Genomic DNA, 24079 nt, shown 5'->3' on the forward strand with positions numbered 1-24079 from the left:
TTTGACATTGTTTGTGTCTTTCAAGTTTCTTCCGAGAACTTCCGAGAAGATCACGTCTCGTTGCCCTGCTTTTCCTTTCCAGGATTTTTTCATAATAGATACAGTATACACAGTGATACCTTGAGATACGAGATTAATTTGTTCTGTGACCGGGCTCGTAAGTCAAAATTCTTGTATCTCAAATCAATTTTCCCCATTGAAATTAATTGAAATGAGATTAATTCATGCCAGCCCCCAAAAAACCACCCCAATTTTTGTTAAATGTTTTCAACATAAGAAAAATGTATTTATAATGAACAAATATTGTATACAAACAAAATAAAACCTAATACATAAAAGAGAATCTAAAGAAATGAACAAATGTTGGAGAAGCCGATTAGCGTATTGTAAAGTTTTTTTTTTCACTTTACTTTTGCTTAATTTAATTTTCTTCTTTACTAGTTTTTTTTTTTTTTTTTTTGCCATGCTTTTGTCACTTTCATTCTCAAGGCGTTTCAATAGAAACCTGTCCAAGGAGCTTTGTTTAGTCCTCCCCTTTAGAGTATTTCTGAAATGAGTTAGGCAAGTGTCATTAAATAGCGCGGCTGCGTGAACAGTTGCAACTTTTTCAGAGTGTTTCTTTTCTTTAAAGTTCAAAACTTTTTCCCACATTGCAAACACTTCCTTTACCTCACTTTAAGAGATAACCTCCTCCGCGATACCAATCTCCTGCAGAACCTCCGTATGTTGCTGCATCTGTAGTTCTGTCAACTCCTCTGTCGTCAGTTCCTCGGAATGTGCGGCGACAAGCTCTTTGATGGCTCGTATTTCACTTTGACTTAATGATGGCTCATATCTCAAAAAACTCATACATTGGGGCACTCGTATCTCAAGGTACCACTGTATATATATATATATATATATATACAAAGTACATATATATATATATATATACATACACATATATACATACACACACATATATATATATATACATCCATCCATCCATCCATTTTCTAACCCGCTGAATCCAAATACAGGGTCACGGGGGTCTGCTGGAGCCAATCCCAGCCAACACAGGGCACAAGGCAGGAACCAATCCTGGGCAGGGTGCCAACCCACCGCAGGACACACACAAACACACCCACACACCAAGCACACACTAGGGCCAATTTAGAATTGCCAATCCACCTAACCTGCATGTCTTTGGATTGTGGGAGGAAACCGGAGCACCCGGAGGAAACCCACGCAGACACGGGGAGAACATGCAAACTCCACGCAGGGAGGACCCGGGAAGTGAACCCAGGTCTCCTAACTGCGAGGCAGCAGCGCTACCACTGCGCCACCGTGCCATATATATATATATATATATATGGGTGTTGGAGTCACAAAGACAGAATAAGTCCCAAAAATAATGGGGATGCCAACCAGCCAACTCTATTTAATTTCAAAAGCAACAGGGGTGCCGCGGCGCTCAAACATAAAGATTGCAAGCAGTCACCTCCATTTCGCCCTCTGGTGGTCATTCCAAGTATCAACTGGATGATAACATGCATACAAGACCACAAGATCACCCCCACCCTACCCTGAAGGGGGTGGGTTGGGGTTGATTTCACCCTACAGCATTTTTAGTCAACCAATGAGAAACATGTGTACCAAGTTTAATGAAAATTACACCAGCGGTTCAAAAGTGATGCTGGAACTTACATACATACACATATTGACTTTATTGTATATAGTTTATTACTAAGACTTCAACAATTATACAAATTGGTTTACTTAATAGAATAGCACAGCAGCTGTGATTACCAGGAGTGTTTTAATTACTATTGTTCAATGTTAACAAGCTCTTCTGTTATATATTGGTACAAGTTGCTGTTATAGTTATTAATTGATATAAATACATGTCAGCCATCCTGTTAGTTTGTAAGAGAAGTGATACTACTGTAATTATAATTATTTTATAATGATGTGTTTTATTTTTTGCTAACATTTGATGATCACCCTTATGTTAAAACATAGACATTCATGTCTCACAGCAGCAAAGACCGTTCATTTCTTATAAGATATAAATCAAATGTTAGGTGACAGGTGGACTCGTTCAAAAAGAGATGAGAGGAGGACAGCAAGAATATCAAACAAGACTACAGAATCAGAGTACATTTGATCAGTTTGAACTTTTGCAACACAATTACTCTCAACATAAAAGAAACACTTTTAAACACATGTTTAAATGTTTGTATGAGGCCTGGTAAGTGTCAAGTAGGTCAAATAAAAATAATCCATTCAGACAAATTAATAAACCATATATCCCCCCAAACACACACACACACACACATACACACACCTGAAACCTAAGGGGCTCCATAGATTTTTTTTTAATATAGGAAAGCTGACAAAATTTATCTTGCATTTTTGTGACTAACTGTATATTTCAAACAGATCAAGACACACCATGACTTACATTTACTTATTTAATTGCAATAGACTGCGTGTGACATTCATTTATTTAAACAGTAGTTTCATGTTGATTTCAAAGCTTTTTAGAATTTATATTTAAATTGGTGAAGTGGCATGTGGGCGAATGACCGTGTAAGGGAAGGGAACAATGCAAAATAATGCAGCATATAATGTTATGATTTAACAGGGTTATACTGTACATTGCAAAAGGTGTACAGGACTTTGCATAAACCATGGTGTTGAATATTCGCTGCAGGAAAACCTGCTAAGGGATGTTAAATCAAAATGGTTTGTGATGGTTCAACTCGTCCCCAAACATTCAGCTATGTACATCACCAACTTTCAGTTCCTCGCCTTTATGCAGGCTGCAGCAAGTACAGTCTCTGTCCTTCCAGTTGTGATGTCTCTGTTATATGCCATTTGGTATGGGATTAGTAGAAGTAATGCAAATTTTTGTTATGTGCCATCTGTTGGAATAGGAAAATGCTGTGCATTCCAAAAAGCATTCCAATAGATGGTGCAGCGCAAGTGTTAATGCTGAGGTGCACTTTGATTACTTTGATTTCAGTCCATCTTAGATGGGCAACACAGCTAGTCTGCCAAATAAACGAAGTTTAAAAACAAAGAAACGCCAAGACTGCAGTTTATTTATCTGCTCACACAGTTCTCTTGGACAGAATGCATGCTTGCACCTTTATTCTTGTGATTTGTAAGTCACCTTGGATCAAGACATCTGCTGAAAAAATGATCACTTCATAAGTTCAGAAAGCCGATCCATGTGGTGCTACTTATATGTAAGAGGCCACATAAAGGCAGTTAGTGACATCTTCGGCTGGTTTCACTGTAAATATTGGTGTGACGGACTCTCCTCTCATTGCGTCTAATAAAATAAATTAAAATAACACTTACCTAACTACCTTACTAATAGGAACAGTGGACTGATCAGAGCCTTCACTTCAGGTAGGCTGTTTTAATCTGCATAATGTTGTGAACTTTAAAAAAGGAGGGATACACAGATATTAATGACTATACAACACAAGGCATTGCTGAAAAACTTTTTCAAATTTTTTTAGCAAGACGGCCTCTTTCACTTCTCATTAGACGTTTAGAAAGTGTGCCTGCTGCAGCAAAAATGAGCAAGTAGTAGGATATTTAAATTTCTATGTCCATAACTTCCCACAACACTTTCAGAACAAAAACTGAACGAATAGCTCAACTTGACTCTTGACTGTTAGCAGAAGAAGCGAGGGAGATGTGAAACGGCATCTCCCAGCGTCTGTTCTTATTTCTTTGTCCAGAAGAAACTTGCAATAACTTCAAACTCACAGATATGACGTCGGCTGATGTAATGTTCCCAATCCTAGTACTGAGCCTGACAGTGAACAGTAAACCCCGAACACCAAATGTGCAGGTTTAGCGTGAGAGTTAATAAGAATTTCACTGGAGTCACGCGGACTTGGGATTGTTCTTTTCCAAATGTGCAAAATTACTAAGAGCTGAAATTAATACAGAAGTTCGCAGCATGCAATTCAGTAATGCAGCTCTAATATTAAAAGCATATTTTACAAATCAGAAATATAGAGGCTATAGTGTCAGTCTAAAATTATGTTTTTTCTTTTTCCCCTAATGTAATCGTGTTAAATGTAATAATCAGCAACTCGTCTTCATAAACATTATGAATAATATTGTGACAGCCACTAATTAATGTTTTAAATGTTCTCTGTTTAGGATTACATAGAAAGCCAGAAGGTGCGTGCGCAGGGAGGGAGGAGACAGGAAGGAAGTGGGTGTGTGTACATGTATAGGGATGGGATCGGGGGTGGCGAGAGAAAGAAAGCCTAAAAAGTGTACAGTGTACAAAACGGGTAAAGACAAAAATTGTGACATTTTGTTGTTTTATAGGTGGGGAAGTTTCTTTTTTTTTTTTGCTGTTCTGTTCTTATTCTTTAATAAACTCAGCATCTTTGGAGCACCACATTTCAATCACTTGTTTTGTGTCTGTCCCTCATTAGTCGCTACAAAATTCATAATGTATCCGGAGATACAGCTTGTTCTTTTATGTCAGTTTGCATAGTAAAGTTATTTACAAATTAGTAGGGAATGTTATATACTTTATACGCGCATGTCGTTTAATGTTGGGTTAGTTGGTGTCCAGCCGCTTGTGGTTATATACTGTTACAATGCTTGGGTTTTGAGATATTCACATCGGAAAAGTACCGCTCTCGTACGTACATATTCACTGAATAACAATGTTTTTAGGCTGTTCTCAATATCAGCGACTTACTTGATTTAGTATTTCATAATAAAGTGTGCGTTTCAATTGCAGTACCGTTTTGTGAAAAGTGAAAGAAAAAGCTAATCTTCCTATAATAATCTTTGAAAGTGATAAAGTGAAGCTACTTGAGCACAGAAGCGCGGAGTCTAAGGTGACTTTTATTTTGACACATAGCGGCGCGTCTCACGACCGGAAGAACTTCCCTTCTGCTGCTTGTTGTTGCTTTAAACTGCAGCGCGAATGTCCGTCTGCTACATCGAGGAAGTTGATGGTGTCGTTTCGTGGGCCCATCAGAAGATGAATCATTGAAAAAGAGCAGCAAATGCATGTATTTGACTAATGTATGACAAGGAGAGAAATGAACAACAAAAAAACAGCGCCTGAATGCATCCTAGTCAGAGGTGTCGTAGTTGCCGAGCAAGTATCTGCATGCGAAAGTAGAAGTGTTCGGGATGCTTGCGGCCATTAGGAATTCCAGGCTTATTCCTGCTGCACGTGCTGTGGGAATTTTCGGAGTTGTCAGTTGGGACGATTCACCTTCGCGTTCGCGAGAAATTCCGGTCGGATTTGTTTGACGGGGTGACACGAAAAAGATAAGCTCTATCACTTTCTTGAAAATAAAGCGCAAATTAGAAACATCAAAAGTGCATCGGGACGCTGCAATTGCAGTTCCATTTAAATAAAAAAATGCAACGTCTAACCGATCAGGTGTTTATTTAAATACATATGTTGTTTGTATATAATGTCTGTATATATACATTTTTTTTTGTCTCCGAATTGTCCAAGTCGGAGCTCCCGAGCGTAAAAGCGGGCAAAAGAAAATGGATGCGCCCACTTCCGTTCAACCTGAAGTAAATAAATAAACGAAAGCTCCAAGGGCCCCCAACTGACTTCAATAACAAGACAAGTTGCAGAAGCTTTTTCAAGCATATTATGGGTGCGAGATTACAATTTTAAACCAGTCAGTGGATAAAGTTAAACAATTTCCTAAACCGATTGTTTAGTAATAAGCCCACAGAATGTTATGGGGGTTTGGCAGTTTGCAGTATTGGGTACAGTGAGCTTCACCTAAAGAAGAGCCTAACAACACTTTTAATTAAAGTTGCACATTTTCCTTGAGAATTTATAAAGCTATAAAAATTGTATGCATATGTGCTTGCTAATTTTTGATAATTACATATTACATAGGGTTACATAATTTTAAAATATTTATTTTTATTACTGTTAAATTTGCAAGAAAAATATACTGCCAAGTACGTGAGAAATATTTTAGCATTATTACGTTTTTTTTGCATGACTGTTAAATAGACTGTATGCGTAGGGTAGTGCTGATGTACTTCTGGTGAAATCTCAGCCTGCTCAATCACTTCCATTGTCCGTTCTGCAGTTGTGAATTTTGTTTAGTGGCGAGAATGTCCGCGAAAAAGAGGTTTAAGTTCCAGCGTGCAGAGGGCTCTACGGCTGAACATTGTTGTGTACCTTTATGTTCAGCTTCCAGTAAGTACAACAAAGTCCTTAGTTTTCATACATTTCCCACCGATGTGGAAACCCGATCTAAATGGATCGTCGCTATCCGGAGAGAGAACTTTACAGTTGGTCGTCATACCCGAGTTTGTAGCCGGCATTTTAAAAAAGAGGATTTACGGGAACCACGGTCTGAGACGGGGCGCCGACTGTTGAAGAAGGGAGCGGTCCCTGCTTTGTTTGAGTGGAACAATTTCTCCGTTCCACTTTCAAGGCCGGGGGTTTGGGAGAGGAGAAAGCGACCGACGGATCATGCCCCACCGGACCACAAGGAGGATGAGGATGATGGTAAAATCCTTGAGGTTCACGACTACCCTTCGGCTCCGGATCCAGCAGTTGATGACCTGGCGCTTGATGAAAATGTGTCTCTCAGAGAGGAGGTCCTCCAGTTAAGGAAACAAATTGAGACGCTTACAATGAAGAAGCGGTTTGCCGTTCACCATTTTGCTGGCTCTGACAGAGACATTCGCTTTTTTACAAGGTAAGATATCTAGCAGACTCGCATTATGTTTTGAGCTTACTTGCATATTCACTCCTCCCTGAATAAAGTTCAACAATTGTAGGGTGGCACGGTGGGGCAGTGTTAGTGTTGATGCATCCTGGGTCCTCCTCCCTGTGTGAAGTTTGTACGTTCTCACTGTGTCTTTGTGGTTTTCCTCCAGCTGCTCAGGTTTAATGTATGCAGATATGCAGGTTAAGTGACTTGGCGAACCTAAATTGGTCAAAGTGTGTGCTTGTCCAGCAATGGGCTGCTGTCTTGTCCAGAAATTAAATTTGATTTGACAAACGGGATCCTGTCTCATGAATGAGCATGCACTGAACAAACTGTGAGGCTTCTGGCTTTTCCTCATTGGTCTGTATAGCACTGAGCCTTAATGGTAACATCTCCTTTCTCTGAATCCTTCTTGGAAACTGAATTTGACAAAGATGTTGGGAAAATGGTAACACACACATTAGCATTAACCCTGGCTTGTACACAAATATGTTAATACGTCTGGCTCTTACCATCGTAATTTTGAATATAGTTTGAAACACATACTTTGAAGCCATTCTTTTTAGCTCTTGATGGTTGGCACAATGTTTGAATAATGTGATGTGTGTTATTTCCTGTAAGTCTGGGCACGTCTTGAGTCCCCAATTCAACAATGCGTACGGGCAGTTTTACATTTTTAACAGGGAGCATGTCTGAGACACTGTACATAATGACGTTTGCTGGAAACATTCTGCTAGAATCGAAGATCTTATTGTTAGATTATTTTAAGATTAGTTTAAGGCTATTGCTGATAAGTTATGCAGATTTGGTTTGGATTCACAAATGTTTCCAATTGTGCATTCTGCCTTTTTTTTGGAGTTATCCTTTATAAAGTCGTGTCTTTCCACTTTGTTCTGCTTAAGTGCATTTCTGGTTTACTATTTAAAGAAATGTGACACTTGATCTCATTGTGAGCTTTCAATAATGCAGGTTTCTCAGAAGTAATGAGGTTTAATTCTGGGTTCATGTGATGTTTCACAGGCATTATGGGACACCAGACTAGTAGCGTGATCCCCTTACAAAAGATGGATTTGCTTTACCTGTCCTTGAGGTACTTTCTGTTGATCTTGCTTTAAATGTTTTGAATGATCTTAAATGTCCCATCAGATGGTCATGGTGCATTGCTGTCAGTTGTTGTTCTTAATGTTATTTTTATTTTCATTTATTCCTCCATTTCTGTATTTTTGCATTTCAGAGACTCTGAGGTTAGTGCCTGTGCGGGCATCGTTCAGCGCAAGTCAGGAACCAATTCCGAAGAGGGTGCCAGTCTAGCTTGGAGCCCTGCTGCACATGCAGTCCCATTTAGTCATACCAGGTAAATCTATTATTAGCTAGATTCCATGCACATCTTTGGGATATTGGAGTTAAACTGGAGGACCTGAAGTAGGTATTACACAGATATGGGGAGAACATGCACATTCTACACAGATATACAGTGCATCCGGAAAGTATTCACAGCACATCATTCTTTCCACATTTTGTTACGTTACAGCCTTATTCCAAAATGGATTAAATTCATTTTTTCCTCAGAATTCTACACACAACACCCCATAATGACAATGTGAAAAAAGTTTACTTGAGATTTTTGCCAATTTATTAAAAATAAAAAAAATTGAGAAAGCACATGTACATAAGTGTTCACAGCCTTTGCCATGAAGCTCAAAATTGAGCTTTGCATCCTGTTTCCTCTGATCATCCTTGAGATGTTTCTGCAGCTTAATTGGAGTCCACCTGTGGTAAATTCAGTTGATTGGACATGATTTGGAAAGGCACACACCTGTCTATATAAGGTCCCACAGTTGACAGTTCATGTCAGAGCACAAACCAAGCATGAAGTTAAAGGAATTGACTGTAGACCTCCGAGACAGGATTGTCTTGAGGCACAAATCTGGGGAAGGTTACAGAAAACTTTCTGCTGCTTTGTAGGTCCCAATGAGCACAGTGACCTCCATCATCCATAAGTGGAAGAAGTTCAAAACCACCAGGACTCTTCCTAGAGCTGGCCGGCCATCTAAACTGAGCGATCGGGGGAGAAGGGCCTTAGTCAGGGAGGTGACCAAGAACCCGATGGTCACTCTGTTTTAGCTCCAGAGGTCCTCTGTGGAGAGAGGAGAACCTTCCAGAAGGACACCATCTCTACAGCAATCCACCAATCAGGCCTGTATGGTTGAGTGGCCAGACGGAAGCCACTCCTTAGTAAAAGGCACATGGCAGCCCGCCTGGAGTTTACCAAAAGGCACCCAAAGGACTCTCAGACCATGAGAAACAAAATTCTCTGGTCTGATGTGACAAAGATTGAACTCTTTGGTGTGAATGTCAGGTGGCACGTTTGGAGGAAACCAGGCATCACTCATCACCAGGCCAATACCATCCACTACAGTGAAGCATGGTGGTGGCAGCATCATGCTGTGGGGATGATTTTCAGCGGCAGGAACTGGGAGACTAGTCAGGATAAAGGGAAAGATGACTGTAGCAATGTACAGAGACATCCTGGATGAAAACCTGCTCCAGAGCACTCTTGACCTCAGACTGGGGCGACGGTTCATCTTTCAGGAGGACAACAACCCTAAGCACACAGCCAAGATATCAAAGGAGTGGCTTCAGGACAACTCTGTGAATGTCCTTGAGTGGCCCAGCCAGAGCCCAGACTTGAACCTGATTGAACATCTCTGGAGAGATCTTAAAATGGCTGTGCACCGACGCTTCCCATCCAACCTGATGGAGCTTGAGAGGTGCTGCAAAGAGGAATGGGCGAAACTGGCCAAGGATAGGTGTGCCCAGCTTGTGGCATCATATTCAAAAAGACTTGAGGCTGTAATTGCTGCCAAAGGTTCATCGACAAAGTATTGAACAAAGGCTGTGAATACTTGTGTACATGTGATTTCTCAGTGTTTTTATTTTTAATAAATTTGCAAAAACCTCAAGTAAGCTCTTTTCACGTTGTCATTATGGGGTGTTGTGTGTAGAATTCTGAGGGAAAAAAATGAATTGAATCCATTTTGGAATAAGGCTGTAACATAACAAAATGTGAAAAAGTGATGCGCTGTGAATACTTTCCAGATGCACTGTATGACACTAAATTAGGTGGTTTAGCAAATACCCCTAGTTTTTGAATATAATCCCTACAGACACAACTGGGCAACATTTTTAGATTTGGTCTGCTATGTGGCAAGTTTTTATTGTTTATGAAGTTTTAGAAATAAGGTCAAAAAAACTAAATTGTAATAAGCAACCAGTGGTCTGAAGTTCGCCTTTAAAGAAAAACTTGAGAGTTCAAGTCAAGTTGCCACAACCAGAGTGTATATGGAAACCATTAAAAAGGCTAACAGGGTATGTATCACCTATACTGTAATAATTATAATACATTTTATTTCCAGGTGCCTTTCTAAACACCCAAGGACACTATACAAACAAAGTCATAAAACCAACAATAAGCAAACTTGCATTTAAAAACATACACATATCTATGGAACTGATAATAAACCAAGCAAGGAAGAATACAGCCTAAGGTCCTGTATAGTTTAAGCTAATCTAAATAAGTGAGTCTTAAAACAGGATTTGAAAATGGGGAGGGAAATCTGGGTCCCAGATCTTTTGTGGTAGAGAGTTCCAGAGACGAGGAGCACTACGACTAAACACCCTGGAAAACATGGTGATCACGCGTGCATGGGAGGTGATGAGGAGGACCTAAGAGTGCAGTTGGGGGTATAAACGTGTGAGGTCAGAGAGGTATAATGGAACAAGGATTATCTCTTTTGGGGCAGGTGCCGACTTTTGTCAAAAGGAGGGTTTGACGGTGGTAATCAACTGTAAACGGCAACAAAACTTGCCGTTATGTTTTAGGTGGACTCCCTTTGCTATGAGGAAAGTTAATTTCATCGATTTGACCAACATTCCCTGCGCTCAAGTGAGCTGATCATAGTCCTGAACAGGTTTGTGTAGCTGATTCACTTACGGCAGTGTTCGCCTGGGACGACCGCCACTTACAATGACAAGAAGTACAAACCAGATTGCGATGCACTGCGCCTGCCGCCCATGTCGTGCATTTCTGGTGAACTTGTAGCCACAGCGTGCAGCAACAGAAATTTTATGATGATTTCTGTGTGAAACCTATTGCTTTGTGTGCTTTCAGAAAACTGTTTGTTTTGGAAAAAATATTCAGCCCTCAAAGAGTTAAAGGGAAGTAAAAGAATTTTAAAATAATGTGGACTTTTACAGGAAGCCAATGAAGCTGTTTAAGAGGTGGAGGAGTCTGCTGTATGGAGGGAGTTTGAGTTGTAATAGGGAGAGCTGAAGTCTGAACAAGATAATGGAGTTTATGGAGAAGCTTTTGCAAGAGACAGAAGAGAATTGCAATAATCGATGTGGGAAGTGACCAATGCGTGAGTAAGGATAGAGGTGCAATTTGGCGTGAGGGTGGGTCACAGGGGTGCAGTGCTATGGAGATGAAAAAAGATAACCATATAATATTATTGATATGGGATTCAAGTGACAGAGTACAATCAAAGGTAATCTTAAGCTGTAGAGAGAAGACCACCATCAATGTTAGGTAAGAAACAGTTAGATTTTGTTAATGCAGATTTGGGACCAATGAAGAGGACCTCTGTCTTTTGGTCATGGTAGATATTTAGAGATGAGTATTGTCTGCATAGCAATGAAATTATTTTTTTTTTGTAAATGTTAGTAAAGGGAGAAGATATATTTAAAAACAGTAAGTGGACAGGCACTGATCCCTGGGGAACACCACTAGTGACTGTTTATTTAGCTGAATAAACAGAGTACGCTTAGGCAGATATGAAGTGATATGAAGAAGGGGTATCAGTAATGCTGAGAGTAGCTCTCCAACTCAACAAAATAGTTTGTAGTACAGTATCAAACATAAAGCTCAGATCGAGCAGGACAAGGCTTGTTAAAAACCAATATAAGCTGCCATCAATAGTTCATTAGTCACCAAGGCTGTTTCCATACTATTGTTTTGGACGAAAGCCCGATTTGAAACATCTCAAACAGGTTGCCATCTGTGCGATAAGCATTAACCTGAGCTGCAACTACTCTTTCAAGAAGTTTTGAAATGAATGGTAGCTTTGATTATAGGACGATAATTACTGAAGTTCTTGAGGTCAGCACCAGGTTTGTTTAACATTGGAGTTACTACAGCTGATTTAAGGGATAAAGAAATCAAAAGCAGATCTTGGAGAGAACGGAAAGATATCCGTTCAGTGTTCTCCCTTATGTCTTCTAATTTAGTTGAGTGCCCGGCTGTCATCTCGCATGACATTGTGAGGTGACAGCCATAGACCTACAGGCAGATCTAATGATCTGTAGAGATGGCAAGGGACGAGCAGGCGGGTGGGAAAATTATTTTAGAAGCAGGATCGCATGTGGCAAGGGGAGAGGTGTGGGGCGGAATGTTGCCATCACTCGATGCTGAACAAGCTAATAGGGGACGAGGCGGAGAGGAGTTCACAAGCAAAGAGTATGGGGAGGTGGGCTTTCGAGAGGGGGCTGTACATGGTAATAGCGGGGGCAGAGCAGCTTAATACAGTAGCAAGGAGTATGGAGAGGTGGGCGGGCGGGCGACAGGGGGTTGTACATGCTAATAGTGGAAGCAGAGCGGCAGTTCACTAGCAAAGAGGATGTGGAGGTGGTTGGGTGAGAGGAGGACTGATACAATAAAAAAAGTCTAGTGGAATTAGCCTGTCAGATATCAGAAAAATGCCGTCAGGCAGGCTTTGTACCAAACGAGGAGGCGTGGGATCAAGTTGACAAGTGACAGACCTAGATTTATGAATAAAATGAGAAATGTCTGTTTCAGTGGGCAGTTCAAAAGTAGATACGTTAAAGGAAGCTCAGTTGAAATATTTCAATAAGAATTGCATGGCATACATATTGAAGATGCTAGCTGTTGATGATTATCAATTTTAGTTTTAAAAAAGGTTAAGAATGCCTTTCATGTAGCAGTGTAACATGTGAGGTAGAATTACAGTACAGCAGGAGGTGTAAGAATTCTGTGAATAGTGGAAAAAGAAGCTCTTTTGTTACTATCAGACATGATTTGTTTAGAGCAGGGGTGTCCAACTCCGATCCTGGTGGGCCACAGTGGCTGCAGGTTTTCATTCTAACCCTTTTCCTAATCGGTGACCAGTTTTCGCTGCTAATTAACTCCTTTTCCCTTCATTTTAATAGCCCTGTTTTTAAGGATTCAGTCCTCTGAATTGATTTGTTTCTTCATTAAATGGCAGCCAAACAGAAATGAGATGTGAAACGAGCCAACAGATGAGCAGCTAAACTGGAACGTCAAACTCCAGACAGTTTCTTAATGAGAAGCCGATTCTTGCTGTTAATTAAAGCCATTATTGAATTTCATGACTTGTTGCTGCTCACATTCTGCCACAGCAGACTGTTGATTTTCTGTTTTTTCCTAAGACCACCGTCAAGATGTTTTGGTGAACCTTAACCTTTCTTTATTTTCAGGTTAGCTGGTCATGTGGTGGCTTGTTTTGTGTCTCCTTATTTTTTTAGCTGCTCATTAAGGAAAATGAAACAACTAAGGGGTCTGAGTCACGTCAATTTAAACTGAGGCAAAACAAGTTAATCAGCAGCAAAACCGGCTCACTAATTAAGAAGATGGTTAGAATGAAAACCTGCAGCCACTGCGGCCCACCAGGACTGGAGTTGGACACCCCTGGGTTAGAGCAATAAACAGGTTTAGCTACAGATAAAGCCTCTTTGTACAGGCGAATGTGCTCATGATACACTTCTAGGTGCTCATCGAGTCCAGTTTGTCTGTAGAGACGTTCTAAGTGATAGTCGTTTGCTTTAAGCTGCTGAAGCTTGGAAGTGAACTAAGGAGCAGAGTGTGTAAAGAAAAACATCCATGTTTTTAAGAGGTGCAAATGGGTCCAAAAGGCTTTGAAGTCCATCATTGTAATAAGTAACCAATTGATCAATCAAGATTTACTTACTCCAGCAGGTAAGGTTATCAATTGCAGCAGTCAAAGCAGAGATATTTTTAATATTACCATAACACAACAACAATGACAGATCAACACTAAATGAAACTAATATGATCAGATGTGAAAAAAATCTGATGCATTACAATCATTTGTTGCAACACCAGAGCAGCATACAAGATCAAGAGTGTGGCCTCTGGAGTGAGTTGGGATATTAAGAAATTCTTGTATACCAAAACTGTCAAGGCAAGACATAATATCCTTTGTAAGTAGACAGTTAATATTATCCACATGAATGGTAAAGTCACCCAGCACAATAACATTAGGAGAGAGAGCACACAACAAAGTTAATAATGTAGAAAATTCAACTAAATTTGAGTGGTCGATACATAGTATTGTAGAACCATTAATTTTTATAGCCACTGATTCAATAGAAGCATTTAGCAGCAAGGGCAGAGCCACTTTAAAGTTGCTATTCTATAATATCGCAAGACCACCTCCCCACCCGGAAGGTTGATTTTGCAAGACGCAAAACAAACCCAAGCGGGCAGCATTGGTTGGTTAAGTTGTATAAAATCATTAGGTTGCTGTCAGGTGTCAACCAAACAAAAGAAATCATATTTACAGGGGGTATAGAAAAGAATCTCCCCCACCCCCCCTTGAAATATTCCCATTTTTTGGTTTACAGGATTAAATGAAAACACACAAACCAACATTTTTTCCAGCTTTACTTACTCAATGCGACTTATAACATCCAAGTGAAAGATATCACAGCTACAGTTCAGAAGAATTTAAAAAAATAAAAAAACAAGAAATCCTGAGATTAATAAAGGATCACCCAAACTCAATCAGGTGTCAGTGCCCACCATTTTCATTGCAGACCCTGGTTACTGGCATCCTTCCACCTGTGATCAATTTTAATCCGTGTGATTAGTGAAGCTGTTCCTGGAGCACTCATTCTCTTGCTTGTTAGTGCAACTGACAGCAAACAACTGACTATGGGTGGCAAGACACTTTCAAAAGATCTCAGGGATAGAGTTGTGGACAGAAATAAGGCAGGAGATGGACACACAAAAATCTCAAAGGCTTTATCAATCCCAAGGAGCTCAGTAAAGTCCATAATAAAGAAGTGGCAAGTGTTTGGTACTACTAGGACCCTCCCTGGATCCGGCTGTCCCTCCAAACTGGATGGAAGAGCAAGGAGTAAACTGATAAGAGAGGCTGCCAAGAGGCCAGTGGCCACTGTGAAGGAGTTATAGGGTTTTATGGCAAAGAGTGGCCATTGGGTGCTTGTGACAACAATTTCACAAGCGCTCCACAATTGTGGTTTGTTCAGGAGGGTCACAAGGAAAAAGCCACTTCTCAAGAAAGGCCACATTAAGGCTCATTTGAGCTTTGCCAGAATGTACCTTGAAGATTCTGATTCCAAGTGGGAAAAGGTCTTAATGGTCAGATGAGACCAAAATCAAACTATTTGGCCTCAATACCAAACAGTACACCAATGCAGCTCACCATCCACAACACATCATACTTACAGTAAAGCATGGAGGTGGCAGCATCCTGTTGTGGGGGTGTTTTTCTGCCGCAGGGCCTGGGAAAAATGAATGAGGCAAAATACCATCAAATTCTTGAGGAAGACCTGCTGCCCTCTGCCAGAAAGTCGAAAATGGGCAGAATGTTTGCCTTTCAACACGACAACGACCTGAAGCACACAGCAAAATGGACCACACAGTGGCTAAAGGAGAAAAAAAGTGAATGTCCTCATGTGGCCCAGTCAGAGCCCAGACCTAAATCCCATTGAAAATCTGTGGAAAGATTTGAAGATAGCAGTCCACCAACACTCACCAACCAATCTGATCAAACTTGAACAGTTAAAATGTAAAGAAGAGTGAAGGGTAAATATTAAATAGTTCAATCTAGATTTGCAAAGCTGATAGAGAAGAATCCCAAGAGACTCAAGGCTGTCATTAAAGCAAAAGGTGGGTCAAAAAAAAAAAATGACATTGACATTGATGGTGATCTTTTATTAATCTCAGGAGGTCTTGTTTTTTTTTATCATTTTTCTGAACTGTAGCTGTGATATTCTTCACATGGATGTTATAGTTTGCATTGAGTAAGTAAAGCTGGAAAAAATATTGGTTTGTGTGTTTTCATTTAAAGCTGTAAAGCAAAAAAAAAAAGGGGAATATTTCGAAGGGAGCGATTCTTTTCTATACCCACTGTGTGTTCCTCCACAAGATCACATATTTAAAGGACCCTTATTGGATAGAGAACGGATTTTAAGTAGTCTGATAGTTAATCTGTTCTTTCTGGGCATGGAGCTGGTCGACTTGGGTATACAGCTAGGGCACTATGGTCAATAGTCCGACCCGAGTTCCTAACTTGGTGAGAGTTTACAGACCAGAATGAGCGCATTTGAAGATTAAATCAGAAGTTGACAAACTTGTGAGACCTCCCATGGAATAACATGTCCATAATGTGACATGCATAGTAAAGTGCTAGAGAAAGTCCAAAGAAGAGAGCCCAGCTGATTTAGTGACAGCAGGCTGTGAAGTAAGAGGAATGGTTAAGGGACTTGACTCAAAATCTTATGGCGCTTATCCACTGCATAGTACGGCACGACACGGTTCAGTTCAGCTCACTTTTGGGGGGTTTTACACTGGGAACAGTACCTGGTACCTGGTCCTTTTTTTAGTACCACCGTTACCAAAACGTGACGTGTAAACTCTGCTGGTCACTGATTGGCCGGAGAAAATCGCCATTACTGCGTCACTGGCTATTCTTTTCTTTAAAGGTACACACACGCGGAAGTTTGTGTCCCGTCTCTCCATCGCTGGACGCAGTTTGTTGCATAAGTGGATGAATGTTTCTTCAGACATAAGTTCTCCAGCCACTGAGTTTGTAAAACCGGGAACAATCACATCCCACCACTCTGAAGCACGGTTAAATGTCCAAACAGATGGTCTGTTGCGGCGACTTTTTTGCAAAATGTGGAAGATCTGTAATATACAGAATCAGCATTTTAATGTTACACTGGCAGTTAAGTTCATTTTATGCTTTGCAACAGTGATAAAAGTTAGCTAGTGACGTGCTTTTTTTAGATGCTTACCCTTGCGCGTCGTCGAGCTAAAGTGTTGTCGCGTTGTCTGCGTGTTGTTGTAAAAGTTCCACGGTGTCACGGCAGTAGAGGCGGCGCAACTATAACGACACGTGAATAATCCCGCCCACTCTAAAGCGGTACTAAACTGCAGTCAAAGCAAACCGAGCCGAACCAAGGTGAGCTGTACTGAACCGTGCTGTGCCGTACTATGCAGTGGAAAAGCGCCTATATAGTGCTTTTTGGTGCCATTCTGAATGTGTTGTATTCTGTTTTTTTCCCCAATAACAGAGTAAAGGAGGAGGTAAAACCAGCAGTCCAGGAGCCCCTTAAAATGAGATTTAAATTTGGAGAGCAAAGCTTAGCAGGTGTGAGGAATGACAAGGAAGGGTCAGATTCCACACTATTGAGGAGCCTTGTTTTCAAGTACTTTATGGAGAAAAGAAATATAACCATTAAGGAAGAGGACTATAAATTGGAATCGGTGCATCATGAACAGGACAGCGACATCGTTAAGAAGGAAGAATATGAAGAAGTGTTAATAGACACTGAACACGAATATGAACTCTCATCTGATGGAATTGACCAGAATAAGAGTGAAGCTGTAGATGGTGTCAAGGAAGAAGACGTTCAATCTGACTTTGCAAACGAAGGACCACATGCTCTACAGACTCCTTCCAGCAATGTGAAATTTGAATCTTTGGAGTTGGATGCGAATACAACCGAGAAAGCATCCTGTCCAAGTCGTAATGGAGAAGGTAGGTAGTAACATAAAATATCAGCGCAGGGCTTGGTGGTGATGTTATTTACTTGAAATGTCTTCTCTTGCTTTTTCACTAAACTTGTAAATTAAATGTTTGTTTGATTTGCAATTTTGATACTAATAGTTTAGAAACTATTTCATGTTGGGAATTGAACACTTATTTAGCCCAAAATATTTTTTTCCTAATTACTCTAAAATGCTAACACATTTTGTGTAGTGTCACATCATCAATACAGTGTAATTTAGAGCATACAGATATTAAACTGCACAGAGGAACTTGTTGCTGATTGTATGTAATATACTGTATTTCTCTATTATATGAAAAAGTTCCTCAGACGAGACTTTTTGGAAAATTTTTTTCATGTCCCGGGAGACTTTGGTCATGAGAGATGTTCAAGTCCCGCCCTCCTCTCAACCATTTCAACCACGCCCACGGTCCTCTCACCTCTCATTCGTGTGAATGCTTTTGACAGACACACTTCCTGCTCTCTCAGCTCTTATAAATTTTAACGTTTTTCTCACTTTATTTTCCCAATTAAAGTAGACATATTATGTCCAAATCTTAGTGAAGAATTTCATCACGAAGGGTTATTAACAGAAAAAATGAGTACACAGGCAATTCTAGAACCGAGAAACGAGATAGTCAAATGAATTAACACCAAAAATGATTGATCGGTTACACGGCAAATTGGTTACACACATGTCAATAGACTACGCTGAAACAGTTGGTGGTGATGGTGTGGAAGGTGAAAACATCAACTTACAATATCACGAAGAATATCTACAACCGTAAACAACATCCGGTCTTCCACCAGCCGAATTACTGTTGAACGAAGGATGTGTCCAAGAAAGGTAATGTAGTACATCTTAAGGGGAAAAAAAAGGAGATCTTGATATGCCATTTGTATTAAAACATGTACAGTTTCCCTTTAGAATAGCTTTTGCGAAGATAATTAACAAACCTTACAGCCAAACATTCGAAAAAGTCATTTTATTTAATAGAAAGAAACTAAATTCAATCACAGGTAGTTATACGTTGGCACAATGGAAGTCCAAACACAGAATCGAAATCCATCCATCCATTTTCTAACCCGCTGAATCCGAATACAGGGTCACGGGGGGCCTGCTGGAGCCAATCCCAGCCAACACAGGGCACAAGGCAGGGTGCCAACCCACCGCAGGACACACACAAACACACCCACACACCAAGCACACACTAGGGCCAATTTAGAATCGCCAATCCACCTAACCTGCATGTCTTTGGACTGTGGGAGGAAACCGGAGTACCCGGAGGAAACCCACGCAGACACGGGGAGAACATGCAAACTCCACACAGGGAGGACCCGGGAAGCGAACCCAGGTCTCCTAACTGCGAGGCAGCAGCGCTACCACTGCGCCACCGTGCCGCCCAGAATCAAAATTCAATGCAATATTGACAAAAAATGTAATTAAAAAAATTGTTTTTACTGAAATTTTAAAAGTATAAGTTTCAAAAGTATTTGCATGTTAATTTCAAATCCAAACAGAACAAAATTGTATTATGCAACGAATAAACACAACATGAAACATAATTTACTTTTAAATTATTACATTTTACTATTTAATATGGTTAATTGCTGTAATGTAAAATAGTTCAATTATGCATATGTAACAATTCCCATGAAAATAAAAATCTGTTTAAATTATACATACGCGAGCAACAGAACCGCAAACAGGCAAGTGCATAGTGCAGTGCTGGGGGTTGGCTAGGAAAGCCCCCTAGTAAGAAGATAGAAGAAGAACATAGCTTTGAAGTTCTTACCCATAATTGTCCACATCTGGTGACAGATGGCTGTGTGCCTAGAGCAGGGGTGGGCAGCATCGGACCTGGGCGGCCTCGGTGGCTGCAGGTTTTTGTTCCAGTCCAGTTTCTTAATGAGAAGTCAATTATTGCTGATGAAGCACTTTATTGCTCAAGTGAGAGTTTTTTCTTCATTTTAGTGGTCTCGTGTGTTACGGTTCCCCACCCTTAATTGCTTATTTCAGTCTTAAACAGCTGCATTCACTCTTTTAATGACTCCTTATTGGCAATGAGATGTAAACGACAAAATCGCCAGCAGTTCTCTATTTACACCTCTGTGGATTCATCATGCACTATTTGGTTTAATAAAACACTTAAGAGAGAAATGTGACAGACTGAAAATTATCCCTTTTAGGCTTCAAATCATTTGGATGGTTTCTTTGGAAAATTGAAAAAAAAAAATCTACAATATACCGGTAAGAACAATTTACATTGCAGACTAACAAGCCATAAAATTAAATAAGGCCTGAGATTAGCAAGGATTGATTTCTGGTTATGCAATTGGGTCGGAATGAAAACCTGCAGCCGCTGTGGCCCTCCAAGACTGCCGTTGCTTACCCCTGGCCTAGTGGAAGCATACAGACAAAATTGTTAGAAATGTACTCCAGTCTCATTCTACGCACTACTTCACTCTTCTATATAGGTTGTGCTTCACTCCATTTGTTTTCCTATTAACAAAGATAAAGAATCGTCATTTGAATAGCCTTATTGATGAGAAAACATGCTTGTATGAAAGACCAAAACCTAACTAGTTAAGAAGAAAGTGTGTGTGTGTGTTGACAGGTCTCTGCATTTTTTTTTTTTTTTGATTTTCCATATGTTGATCAAATTACAACTAAATACCAGTAGTTTCCTTATGCTTTGTTATTGAAATGCTCTTCTGTTTACAAAATGAACACTGGACAGCTAACCTTGAACTAAACCTGATTTTCTTCACTGTGCCTTTTTAGCCGGTCCACTTGAAGGGACACTTATTGCCCCAGCAGGAGCAGAGCCCCCTACCTGCTGCTTACAAAATGAGCACTGGACAACTTAAATTCTTCAAAATGTTTCTTAAAAGGTTGCTGGCTCGCTTCAAACAAGAGAAAAAGAACACCAAAATATGGTGGATGGCCCTCTAACCCTGACATTCTTGCTTCATACATGCTTCTTAATGACTGTACATAGTATGAAAGTTATTATGACATTCAGTTACCCAAACCGTCAAGACAGACACAAAAGTACAAGGGCAGGATGCACTGCACAGAAGGAAAAGAATTAGGCCCACATACAAGAAGATGAGAAAGAGACTGAAAGAGGAATACTTGACACATTTGATTATTTGGCACTAAAATCAACGCTCTTGGCTCCCAAGTGTTTTTTTTTAGGTGCCAGTGGCTCCGTGAGGTGAATTTTTATCTGATGCTCTGACTAGTGGCATTTTTGCAAATGCTTTTGGAATTCCTAGTCCACGACCCATTTTTAATTACATGACAGTGAAAACTGCTGTTAAAAAGCGTGTATTTAATGTTATCTACTAGCACTTGTAATTGTATTAAATTATTACTCATTTTTGAATAAAGCACATCCTGACAGTAATATTTTAAAAAACTATAACTGACTCCTTAAAGTACTAGAAAATTGCAACTATTTTTGCAGATTTTCCCATTTTTTTGCTTTACAGCCTTAAATGAAAACACACGCAAAAAATATTTCTTCCCAGCTTTACTTACTCAATGCAACCTGTAACATCCAAGTGAAAGACATCACAGCTACAGTTCAGAAGAATTTATAAAAATTAAAAAACAAGACCTCCTGGGATTAATAAGGGATCACCCCAACCTCTTAAACTCACTCAGGTGTAAGTGACCACCATTTCCATTGCAGACCATGGTTACTGGCGTCCTTCCACCCGTGATCAATTGTGATCCGTGTGATTAGTGAAGCTGTTCCTGGAGCACTCATTCTCTTGCTAGGTAGTGCAAACGACAGCAAACAACTGACTATGGGTGGCAAGCCGCTTTCAAAAAATCTCAGGGATAGAGTTGTGGACAGAAATAAGGCAGGAGCTGGACACACAAATAATCTCAAAGGCTTTATCAATCCCAAGGAGCTCAGTAAAGTCCAAAATAAAGAAGTGGCAAGTGTTTGATATTACTAGGACCCTCCCTGGATCCTTAAAGTACTAAAAAATTGCAACTATTTTTGCAGATTGTCCCGTTTTTTTGCTTTACAGCCTTAAATGAAAACACACGCAAAAAATATTTCTTTCCAGCTTTACTTACTCAATGCAACCTCTAACATGCAACTGAAAGATATCACAGCTACAGCTCAGAAAAATTATAAAAAATCAAAAACAAGACATACTGAGATTAATAAAGGATCACCCCCAATGTCAATATCATTTTGTTGACCCACCTTTTGCTTTAATGACAGCCTTGAGTCTGTTGGGATACTGTACTTCTCTATCAGTTCGGTCAGATTGGTTGGTGAGCTTTGGTGGACTGCGATCTTCAAATTTTTGCTGCCTCACAAAGATATGATGTTGGACATGGAAGCAGCTTCAGTAGTTTCTTTCATGTTAATTTTAATCTCCTTCTGCCTACAAGTTATGCTGATGAGAATATTTCTGAGCATTTGCTTGCGATAATACACTTTCAGAGTGTGAATGATGCCCAAACCCAATGGCTGAAGCACTGCTGTGCAATTGGGCAGGAGGAATTCAACACGAACATTATTAAAATGTGGAAGTATGTTGTGGGCAGCACAGTTATCAATCAGAAGCTGAATAATCCTCTTCTTCGTGTTGTGAGGTTTCTTAACTATTTTGGGATCCCCCCCCACCCCACCCAACAGGAACGTGTGGTGTTATGGGTCCACAGCTCGTGGAGAAAAGGCCATTGTTAAATAAATAATCAATGTGCTCGCGGCTTAGTGAGGGGACGTTGGGCCATAGTGGGCCGTGGGACGATCCGTAGGGTGTGGGCGTTTCTCACCTAGTGCACAGGTGAGGAACTGCCCACATTCATGATTGTCCCGCGGCTAATGCTGCAGCTGCTGTGGCCCTCGTCATTTTAAAAAGAAGCGCGAGTCGGTTGGGGAGAGGAAGAAAAGAAATGTTCGGGAAGAGAGAGAGAATCGATTAGAGAGAAAGAAACGATCGGAGAAAGGAAAGGAAAGGAGAGGACGGAGGTTACCGGGAGCAGGAGAGGAAGCAGGTCGGTGAGAGGGAGAGAGCCGCGAAGAGCGGCGGACGCGGCGGCGAATGAGCTCGAGGACAGCTGCATGGAAGCAGGGTGTTAGGCCGACACCCACGTGTTTGTGTTGATGTCGCTCCCGCTGAGCGAGCAGGTAGCGGGAGTGACCAAGGTGAAAGCGACGAGCCGCAGAAGGCCGCAGAAAGGCAGCGGAAGTCGGGAGGCTTGGAGTGGCAGTCCTTGGTGTGAGCGTCCTGGAGACCAAGGAGTCCAAGTCTCGAGGCTGGGATGGGGGCCGGGCCGAAGCCAGGGATCGGGAGGTCTCCAGTCTTGCGTGTGTTTGAGGAGGGCAGCTGTACAGGGCGTCTTGCCTGCTGCTTGGCCCATACGGGATGAGCGGGTGAGACGCTAACAGAAGAGCACCGTATTTGTTGATGGTTTTAAGACTGCTTCCTAAAAAGATTTTAACCTCTCGTTTTAAGGATTGTTTTTTCTATTTATTGGTTTTACTCCACGTTCTTTTATGGATTATTTATTTAATGAATTGTGAAGACCTGCACTATTTATGGAACACTGTTTTTGTTGACTGTTTTAATAAAAGCACTTTTGTACTTTCAACCGTCCCCTTGCTCAGATGCTCAATTTGCCTCCATTGACTGGCTCACTCGGTTTCATTATCGATGGTGTTGGGTTCAAGGGTTCCCAAACAGCCATGGGAGCGTGGAGCCAGAACCCACATCGTCACAGAACGTCACACTGAAGTGCATCCCAAAGCGCGATTGCAGCATCTGTGTAAGATTGTTTGTCCATTGCCGGGGCAGGGAAACAGCAGGCTCACAGCGTGTTGTCCCGTTGACAGAGGTCCCAAGAGAGTTTAAAAACCACACATTTTCTTGAATGAGTGCCGCATTAATAGGAATGTTTCTTGAAGGATCATCACTGAACCACATAAAAACGGCTTTTTCACCGTCTTCAAATGCAGCAGTTCGGATACATTTGGAACCTGAGATTTTTCTTCTTTTTTGCATATAAGAAATACATATGCATTGCATTTGTCATTCCAACAGATTGCACATCACAAACATTAACACTGTTATCATTTTTTTCATGTCTGCTGTTTCTATAGAAGGGTGACAATGAGATAAATTCCAGTGGATGTTTTTCAAGGGTTGACGAGCAATAAGCAAAAGGTATCCCTGTAAACCACAGAAAACAAAATAAAAAAAAAAAAACAGTATGGGGAAAGTTTGAAGAAAGAACTTTTTTTTTTTTTTTTTACAATGTTTCTGTTTGGGGATCGTTGTGCAAATGTGCACAACTGAGCTGCAACCACAGAACTAACTGCTCTGTGGATGATTCATTCAAGCATTCCAAGGTCACTTTGTTGTAATGAAAGTATCTGCTGCTGAATGTACTTCATAGTAACGAGATTTCTATAGACTCGTGTCATATGGGGAAACTGTCAGAAACATAAAAATAC

At 40.6% G+C, this 24079-nt stretch overlaps 1 protein-coding gene across 1 annotated transcript in view; it reads left to right on the forward strand.

Annotated features, from left to right (window-relative positions):
* The window catches only part of LOC120534640, a 120430-nt gene that overhangs the window by 35362 nt on the left and 60989 nt on the right, over nucleotides 1-24079 (forward strand). Inside the window, exons 4-7 of the mRNA XM_039762231.1 lie at nucleotides 4168-4188; nucleotides 6061-6719; nucleotides 7966-8085; nucleotides 17112-17578. Coding sequence (XP_039618165.1) covers nucleotides 4168-4188; nucleotides 6061-6719; nucleotides 7966-8085; nucleotides 17112-17578 — 1267 coding nt within the window. The remainder of the gene's footprint in view (nucleotides 1-4167; nucleotides 4189-6060; nucleotides 6720-7965; nucleotides 8086-17111; nucleotides 17579-24079) is intronic.

This window comes from Polypterus senegalus, chromosome 8 (genome assembly GCF_016835505.1).
Source record: "Polypterus senegalus isolate Bchr_013 chromosome 8, ASM1683550v1, whole genome shotgun sequence".
Classification (NCBI taxonomy): domain Eukaryota; kingdom Metazoa; phylum Chordata; class Cladistia; order Polypteriformes; family Polypteridae; genus Polypterus; species Polypterus senegalus.